Source organism: Meleagris gallopavo, chromosome 2 (assembly GCF_000146605.3).
Source record: "Meleagris gallopavo isolate NT-WF06-2002-E0010 breed Aviagen turkey brand Nicholas breeding stock chromosome 2, Turkey_5.1, whole genome shotgun sequence".
NCBI classification, from domain to species: Eukaryota; Metazoa; Chordata; class Aves; order Galliformes; family Phasianidae; genus Meleagris; species Meleagris gallopavo.
The window spans coordinates 27,402,767-27,412,468 of record NC_015012.2 but is presented as its reverse complement, the minus strand read 5'-3'; the positions used below and the strand labels follow the sequence as shown (position 1 = coordinate 27,412,468).

Below are 9,702 nucleotides of genomic sequence, written 5' to 3'. Positions count from 1 at the left end.
TATATATAAAAATAATGTGTTTCCTGACTTTTTCCCATGTTGTTTACAGTGTATGAGTTGTACAGAATGTGATAGGATCTCTCCAGTATATTCACGTATGTGGTGCTACACCAAATTCTGCTGCATCTTTAATAATTTTATAATCTGTAAACATTGAAGAATAATTCTTCTCAAATTCAAATGTTCAAGTATATACCTGAATTATTAAAATATATGAAATATATGAAGGCTGCCTCACATAAAAAGAAAATGCCGTTTTTCCACACAGAATACTGAATGATGTTTAGAATTTTATACTTTGCAACATAGATTGAACTCTTTATGGATCTTAAAAGCATGACTGTAGGTGAATGCTATCAAATCCTACAAAACTGGATTCATAAATAATAGCTGCCTGTCATGGTTTTGCCTGGTTTCCTTGACAAGGCAAGATATTATGATGTGTAATATTGATGAAAAGCCATGAAACCATGACAATGCTTCACTTAGGATAATACTCAAGCTTCTTCTCCCCACTAGTCCTGTGGGACAAGTCCAGCAACTGTGTTGCTTTGCTCCTTGCTGTATATCAGAGCCTGAGATCTTCTGACTGCACGCCATTCTATTTGCTCTCTGATGACACTAATCCAGAAACAGCAGTGAACTAGGTTGCAACTTAAAATGGTCATGGAAGGGATGAAATAATAGTGGGGTTAATTGTACAGGTGGCTTTTGGTATCTTTTTTCTCCCTAAGCTTGCTTTCTCAACAAACATATACACAGCTACAGCTTCTTGAAGATGATTGACTTAGCTCTGCACCTTCAATTGGATTTTCTTGTTTATTCTCCTTTCCCTGTCTTAATTCAAATTCATGAGTTTCAAGCACAAGCAATTGTTGAAAGTTCATTCCCTTTTTTGTATGTTTCTTATTCCTGTCTAGGAACAGTGAAAATTTGGGATTTTGGCAGTGGACAGGAAGTTAAAACCTTGCCTTTGACCCAGCACAGCAAAGATGAGCATTGCCTGCTGAAGTTAGTCTATCTGAAGGCTACTGAGAGTCAACATGTTCTTCTTGTTTTGGAACAGAGTGGGAAAATGAAAATCATTCAGGTCTTTTAACATAGTTATATGTATATGTATGTGTATATACCTATGAATACATTCTAATTATTATTATTTCATTCATTAGCTACTAATTTTCAAGGTAAAATAAGACTTTCTCATTAATCAATAGCAAAACTTATAGAAATTATCAAGAAGTAAACCTCTTTCTGTAAGTCATCAAGTTAGCTTTCTTTCTTTTTAAGTTCATTAGTTCATTGCTGTTTTCAGAATTCTGATAATTTCTTTACATGTACTCGCTATAATGGAAAATGAATATTTTCTGTTTGTGATTGAGGCCTTTTGATTCAATTTCCTAATAGATTATCACAGTTATCAAACTAATCTGTGTTTGCTGGAGGAGACCAGATCCTTTTTTACTTGTGTATACAGATGTTACTGATTAATGTGAATGGGAATACTCAAATAAGTGAAGTCATTGATGGCTGTTGAATCTGATTCTGCACCTGAAAACTGTTTCATTTCTCTTCTTCATCTTCATAAGTTAACATCTGAGACTGAGATCTGACTCTCTGATGCAAAGGGACTACAATGACCTGAATCATTGACAGGAAGTTTGCAGAGCAACACTGAGGTTTTATCATGTGAAATGAATTCTGGAATTCTGTAACTCTCAATTCTGTTAACCATTAGTTTTTAAAGAAGAGGATCAAGAATTTATGTTTTGCAGCCTAGGGTATTTGATACTATTTGATTAAGCTGGCATATATGACACAACAAAAAGTTGGGTAGAAACCAGGAGTCTCATAGTGAACAAAATTGGAACAGATTAAGTCATGGCTATGTGCAGAACACTTTGGAGACATTTACTCTTCATGGCTTCTATAGACAAGTGCTCCCCTCCCAGTGCATCTAATGTGTATGAGCTGGCAGTTCACAAAGGGTCAGGAAGTACCACTTTACTCCTAAGGATAATGTTTGTGCTAGGATGCAGCTGCCTAATGCCCTGATTGCATTCCTTAGTGCTGATGCAGCAAGAAGTCTGTGTAAGTTCACTCTGGCTGCTCTGGAATTTTCACAGCCAGTGCTCACTTACAAAGCTCCAGATCTAGCTGTTATAACGATGTTTTATTTATTACTGGCTGTACCATTAACAACTGCTTTCCTTCACAAGTGGAAACTCAGTCATGTTTCCATGTTTTACTACTGTGATGTAAGATATAGAATCATAGAATGGCTTGGGTTGGAAGGGACCGTAACAGTTATCTGCTGTGCTGCCACTCACCAGATCGAGTTGCCCAGGGCCCCAGCTAGCCTGGCTACACCTACATGGTTGGGGCATCCACAGCTTCTCTGGGAAACGTGTTCCACTGCCTGACCACCCTCCAAGTAAAAAATTTCCTCTTAATATCTAGGTCACTCCTCCTTCAGGTTAAAGCCATTCCCCCTTGTCCTGTCACTATGAGAGTATGTATGTCTCTCCTGTTAGTAAACTCCCTCCAAGTGCTGGAAGAGCTCAATGAGGTCTCCTCAGAGCCTTTTTTTCTCCAAGCTAAACAAGCTCAGCTACCTTAGCCTTTCTTCATAGGAGAGTTCCTTCAACACTCTGATCATCCTTGTGGCCCCCCTTTGGACCAGCTCCAGAGGAGGGACACAAGGATGACATATGCACATGCATTGGCATACACAGTAATGTCTTTTAGGTGTGAAAGAACAAGTATACATTTGGAAGGTTAGTTCAACTGCACAGACAGAGCACAGAGTGTACGCAAGTGAGAGAGGAAGCTGCTAAAATGAACTGATTCTTATCTGGACAATATATCTTCTCTTTTCAAAGAGAAGCAGCTATTAGGCAATGCTGTTCTCGGACTTGTTTAGGCCTTTTGTCTAGGACAACAATCAAGGGTAGCCAACATTCTTCAACTGCTAAAACAGAGATTCAGATCCCTTCCAAGTTTGGTCTTTCAGTCCACTCTTCCAGAAGGTTGCTAGGCTCGCTATGCCAAGGGAAGCATAGGTTTAGCCAAGCCTGTGTTAGTCGCAAGGAAGGTATTTCTAAAATTTTCAGTACTTACAGATTATTTAAGTTAAAAGCTTTAAACTGCTGTGCTGGTAAGTGATATATTACTTATGATCCTCCTATTACTAAAAAGCTGTTTTATTCAGTTTGCTTTTGATACTAAGCTATATGTGAAGTACTACTGCGCACCAACTACTCTGCAGTGTTATTACTTGAATTGCTGAATTATTCATGTAATGTAAACGTACCCCTTGACTAACAGATTGAAGAGTTTAATCTCTTCCATGTTTATGTGATTCTAAGTAATTAAAATTATTGTTGTATACAGTTGCAGAACTACTTTTTCTATAAAAATGCTTCAGTAATAATGAGAAATGCAGGTTATTATTATAGAGTTTAAAGAGGCTCTAAACATGATGCCAAGATAAACTTGAGTAGCACTCTAAAAACTTTGTTCTTTAGAAGAATCTGCCATACTCTCACTTTTTTCACTCCTTCCCCATATTTTTCTTTTTTTTCTTGTCAGTTGCAATTAATATTCTAGGACTTAGTAAAATCTTAATCATTGCTCTGTTCTGGAGCTTGAGACAACTGTGAGAACACAAGAAAACGTAAGAAGCTGATTTTAGTACCATTTTCCAAAACAGACAGAATTATTAAGGTTAAAAAAGAAACTGGTTACTGAAGAGAATTTGGAATAATTGGAAAAACTGTGAATGTAATTTGCAGGAGCTCTAGGCATAATGGGGAAGGACTAATAAAGCAGTGTCTTAAGTTTGGCTTGTTCTTCTCACAGAACAGAGATAACCATCAGCTTTGCTAATATGCTGGATATGAACTGAAAACTATCCATGTTAATAAAATAAACAGCTCTAACTCAAGTTTCTTAACTTAGTTTAAATGGGAAATTAAACTGCATATGCCAGATAAAGTTTGAAATGGTTTTTCTAATTAGGTACAGAAAACAAGCTTTTGATGCATACTTGCTGATCATTTTCTTACGAGTAACAAAATATTTTCCTCCCTCTTTCATTAATTTAATTATTTTAATAGGGTAATGAAAATCAAAGATATCTAAAGGTTACGTGGGTGCTTCCTGAGGCAGTGTTGTTTCTACAAAGAAATGCAGTTGAATTTCTGTCACTGAATCCAGACACTTTACAGAAACATGAATTTTTTCCAGATATCCAGCTACCACCTGATACCAGTTCTCTAAGCAGTGATGCAGAGGTGAGAAACACTAAAGTTCTACATGATTTACAGAAGATTAGAAAGTAAAAGGTTTACTGTGCCCTTGGGGATCTCATGGTTTAACAACAGGATAAGAACCAACTAAGTATTCCAAACTTTCCAGTACATTGAAGGTCTAAATAAATCATGTAAGAGAGCTATTGTTTCTTAGATCAGCTTAATAACTCATTGCACTGTTGTTGCCATGGTTAAGGAGCTCTGAATATACGCTTCATACCCCTGTACAAAAAAAGAAGTTGAGGTCCTTGTATTAGGAATCTTCTAGAAATCAAATTTCTTTCAGTGCTATAGATAGCCTGACCTTCAGTAATAGTGGTACATGAAAGTCAAGCTTAGTATTAAAGTGATATCTATTCCCGTGTTTAACAAGCCCTGCAGCTGCAAACACATCCCTGATTCCCCTACTTGTTCCCCCTGCTGCATGCATTGGTGTATAGGTACATCATAGAGGGATCCTGTTGTGGTGAATTCCCTAGTAAGGTGTGAAAGCTTTTTCCACAGTGCTGTCCTGTGGAAAGATCTTTATTTATGTTCATATACTTAGAGTAGGCTCATTCATTCCTGTTTGATTGATAAGAGGTCTCTCATATCTACATCACCACGTATCTTGTTTGCCAACCTGGTCCACAACCTCCTCACTTTATTTTTGATCATCCTTTCCCTTCCCTGTTAGTCCTAATTTAAACCTCCCTTCAATAGTTTTTGTCAGCCTGTTGGCAAATATGTTTATGCTCCAGTTTGTCATCTTGCATCTTGCTCTCTTCTTCAAATCTCAAAGACAGTCCCCTGGTCATTAAAACAAATCTTGATAGAAGCTGCATATACCGTTTTTTCACCCAACTCAATTCCTTCTCTGTCAAGTAAGATAAAGGAAAAAACCACCTGAACTGCTGTGCCTTTGACTATCATACTCAGAGCTATGCAGTCAATTTTGACACAGCCCACATCTCTCCTGGCAGGATCATTTGTATCCACTGGGATATGCAGGGTGTACTAAGTAGTCTGAAGGCCAGGCAAGCCCCTGCAGCCTCTTCATAATATTCCAAATCTGAGCTCCCACCAATCAGAAAAGCTCCCTGCATATCAAGACAGGTTGGTAGATGGAGGCCTTCATCCTCTGCAGCAGGGAGTTTACCATTGCTATCACTCCCTGCTTCCTTCTGGTGCTTCTGTCTAGCTCAAATGCAGAAATATTAGAATAACATTGAATATGCAGTTGTTGTATAGACTGTTGATATACATCATATTAAGTTAGCAGTTAAAAGAGGTCATTCTTTAGTGTCCACATTGTTCCAACTAAAGTTATTTTTTAATGTTTGTTGTAGGGATTTGTACCTTCTGTGGAAATGAAGTGCTTTGATGTTTTAAAAGTAGAAGGACATAGCTTGATAGCTACAGGAAGTGAAAATGGTGCGATAATTTTGTGGGATTTTGAATCTGCCACTGTCAGATACATGTAAGTCTTGCTTTTATGGAGGAATTTCCTTCTCCAGTATTTCATATGAACCTTCCACACAGCATATTGGAAATTCTAACATACTCAACTGTAAAGAATGATCATCAAGCAGGAGTCAAAGCAGGAGTTTGTCTGGGCCCCTCTCTCCCGCTTCAAATTACTTTGCTGGCTAGTCCCCATGTTGAAGTTAGCAGAAGTAATTAAAAGAGTGACTTGTGGAAGGAATGAAGTAATCAAGAATAGCGTTTTCACATGTCAAGCTCCACCACTGAAGGAAACTTACTGAGCAAGTCACTGTCATTGGTTAGTGTAGAATTTCCTTATTTTTGAAGTTTTGTGTTTGGGAGGATACTTGAAATAAGACTATTTCAGCTAATAATCACAGATGTATTACATTCTTGCTCACTGATGTGGTTGTAGTTCTGCTCTTTATTTTAACTTATTTCTTCATATTTATTTTTGGAAAGGCACTTAGATATATAAAAAAAAAAAGGTTGTCATTCATTCTCTTTCTTTGACATAAGCAATTTTTAAGATGATTTTTCACTTTCATATGAAAATTTCTGGGAGTGTAGGAATGGGCAAGCAGACTTGATGTAGGCTCTTATATGTCCCTTTCAAAAGACTGCGTGGTTTCTTTTTATCTTATGGTGTTTCTGAATACAAATTTTGAAGTAGATAGGCTGTTGAATCATCCCACTGTTCTTGTTTGGTTGGACTAATGACTAGTCAAAATATTTTTCTCACTAGCAAGGAGGTGACTTTCACAGGTGTGTACCTGAGTTCCAGCTATTAATTGAAGAGGGAAATAGAAATGTCCAATAGACCATGTTTCTGTACTTCAGATTGAAATTTAATTATATTATGATGTACTTCCAAAACGCAAATGCAGCTGTCCTTCAGTAAAAAGTTTTTTTAGGCTTGTTTTTGGGGGATGATATGGCATTACCAAACTAATCATTAAAAATGAGGCAGATAGAAACAAGTCTGTCACAATCCGTTGAGCTGAGATTGACAGATTAAGCAGTGATCTTAATGATCTTGAAAATGAAAAAGGTAGAACAGTGGAAAGGTATTTCATTCAAAAAGCTAAAGATGATGGGCAGATACCTCTGCTTGCTTGAAAAGGGGGAAAGTGTCAACACAGAAAACTGAGTTATTCAATAAATAGCAAGAAAAGAGACACAACTAGTGAAAGTTGAATAACTATTTTTATTTTAAATAAAATAAATTTATCTGGAGAGGATTGTTAAAGAACTGTTTTAGCTACAGCTATAATTTTTGTTACTTCAATTTTCTGTATTTTGACCTTTGTACTGTTCTAATAACTATCTATTTGCAATTCAGTATTTTCCCCCTCTGCCTATATTGGTGGTATTGCCTCTCTTTGCTCTTTCTGGTTTCAGATATCTTCTTAGTCTTACCTTCAATTCTGATTAAAATACTCTCCTTTTGAAATATCTATCCTTACTTTTAGACATTTTACAGAAAGTTTTTGTTTGTTTCTTTGTTTTTGCCTACTCACTAGGCAGTAGCAGCATTTTGTTGAAAGGCCTTTGTGATTCAGATGGCTGGCTGCCCAGATAAGATGCCATACCAAGTATTTTTGAGTGTCACTAATCAATTTTGCCTAGTTCTAGCAAATACTTTAAATAGATCAGTAGTATTAATTTAAAAATTCTTGGCTAATTAGTGCAAGTTTTTTGGAAGCTGAACTGAGGGGAAGAAACTATGTTTTGAATTAGCATGACCTGAAAACTTGTTTCATTTTCTTCACCTCAAAGAGTACAAAAATTGATCAGGGGAAAATGCTCACTTCATCTTGAAATGCCTAGCTGAGATATTTGTGACATAGAAGAAATAAATAAACCTTGTTTCACAAAGCTGCAACATTGAAAATCCTCTTCACTCAGTAAGCCTCTGGCTACTCCTCAGTACTTTGGAGAGACGGACTCAATTCCTATTTCTATCTGGATGGTTTTAAACGCACGGCTCTCATGAGTTCTTTAACTATTATGCTACAAGATATTCTGCAGCACATAAGGCAAAGGGAAATCTTTTTCTCTTATTATTTGGGAGTAATTCCAGTTTGCAAGACAAGAATGATCCATGAACCCAGGTCTAGTCAATTATTTATTCACAGTGGATACAGGAAAGGTAGAAAACCTGCCTTTACTTCATCAGAATCAGATACCTCTTTGGGAAGTGGAATATGCAGTGTTATTACTGGCAGTTTTTCAGTGGTTAATTTGAGGTCAAAATTCTCTATACCTAGAAAACTAGAAGTCATATTTAACAAGGAGAAATCTGAAGTGATTTTGGATGTTTGGGAGTAAAACTTTTTCAGTGAAATTAACAAAATGGAAGGGCAGGATATTTCCAAAAATTGTTGCATAGAATGAATTGCTACATCAGAAAGGTGAACAGTTAAAGTGTCTGGTTAGACTGAGTGGTGTGGTACAACCAATCTTCTGTGTTGAAAATGGAATATATGCCTTTTTAAGACCATAAAAACTCAAGACTTAGCTACCCACTCCAACAGTTTCACATCATCTGTAAAGTGTAGAATTGGCACATTTGTGGAAAAAGCGAGCTGAGTTTTACTTGCACCCCAGAAAATAATAAAAACTGCAGTTCTAGGTTTGTCTCTTTGTGTTTGCTTCTCCATAAGAGGGGTAAGTCATTGCTTTGTAGAGAAAGTATTTTACCAGAATTCACACACATGATTGGCTTGAATGCCAGGAACAAAGTATTTTCCTAATAGTAAGGTAACTGGTTAATTTTGACATAAATTATTTCAGTTTTCTCTAAAATGACCTCAAGAAAATACTTGGCTGAATGAATTTACATTATTCCATTTGTCATTTTTCTTGCACAGGTACATTTTTTTATCTACTTTTTACTGTCATTAATCCATCACAATTATTTAATTATGAAAACTGTCTAAAACCTTAGATGATATGCTCTTTTAGGAAATGAAATGCTTAAACTTTTAGATTGTGAATTAAGTCGACAAGGTTTTCTGAAAACGATACACAACATATCTGATATATTCAGTACAAACCTCATTATTTTTCAGGTGTAAAATTAATGAGAACAGCCAGGCTTCAGTTCCTCAAGCATCAGGAGTCAATGCTGTGTTATTCCTCGTGCATAGTGCTTCCTCTTCTAGGTAACTGTGATTTCCGCCATGACAAGGGTCACCATTTGGAATTTTACTTTAATCTTTAACTTAGAAACCATATTTAAACTGGAAATTGTTTTGTATTTAATCAAGTTCAAATGGCTAATTTGCTTTCCCATCCTTAAACTATTGATATCAGGCCTTTCAGGCCCTTTTCTGTGGTGCCCAGTGTCAGGACAAGGGGCAGCGGGCACAAACTGGAATGCAAGTTCCATCTGAACATCAAGAACTACTTCTGTGTTGTGCGAGTGACAGAGTTCTGGTACAGGGTGGCCAGAAGGTTATGGAGTCTCCTTGACCTTTCTTCACTCAGAAACAGACATGAAACACTACATCCAACTTTTTCTCCTTCCACACAATCCTATTTCTGAGCATTATCTTAACAAACTGAAAATCATTTTTGTAATTAGCTGAAAACTCTTTGCAAAGAAAAACACTGTATAAAATGAAATGGGAAAACTCACTGGCATGCAGTGAATTTTCCCACTTCACTTTTGGAAGATGAATATCAGTGTTAATTTTGACATACTATGGATTTCGCTTGCTCAAAAGTCTTGATAGGAGAGTTTGGCTGTGTAATAATGTAAATCTTACCAAGTTACTTGCATAAATTTCTAAGGCATCAGCAATTCTTAATCTAGTCAGTCCAATCATTTCAGGAAATATTTTGTTGTGCTTTATTACACTGTATCGTGTTGATTTCCAGGTAGCAAACAGCATGTTAAGACTGTCCGAGATCTTTTCAATCA

At 36.6% G+C, this 9,702-nt stretch overlaps 1 protein-coding gene across 1 annotated transcript in view; it reads left to right on the top strand.

Moving 5' to 3' along the window:
• Window positions 1-9,702, top strand: part of EXO1 (exonuclease 1) — a 33,505-nt gene that overhangs the window by 10,346 nt on the left and 13,457 nt on the right. Inside the window, exons 11-14 of the mRNA XM_031552173.1 lie at window positions 921-1,090; window positions 4,116-4,292; window positions 5,639-5,769; window positions 8,849-8,941. Coding sequence (XP_031408033.1) covers window positions 921-1,090; window positions 4,116-4,292; window positions 5,639-5,769; window positions 8,849-8,941 — 571 coding nt within the window. The remainder of the gene's footprint in view (window positions 1-920; window positions 1,091-4,115; window positions 4,293-5,638; window positions 5,770-8,848; window positions 8,942-9,702) is intronic.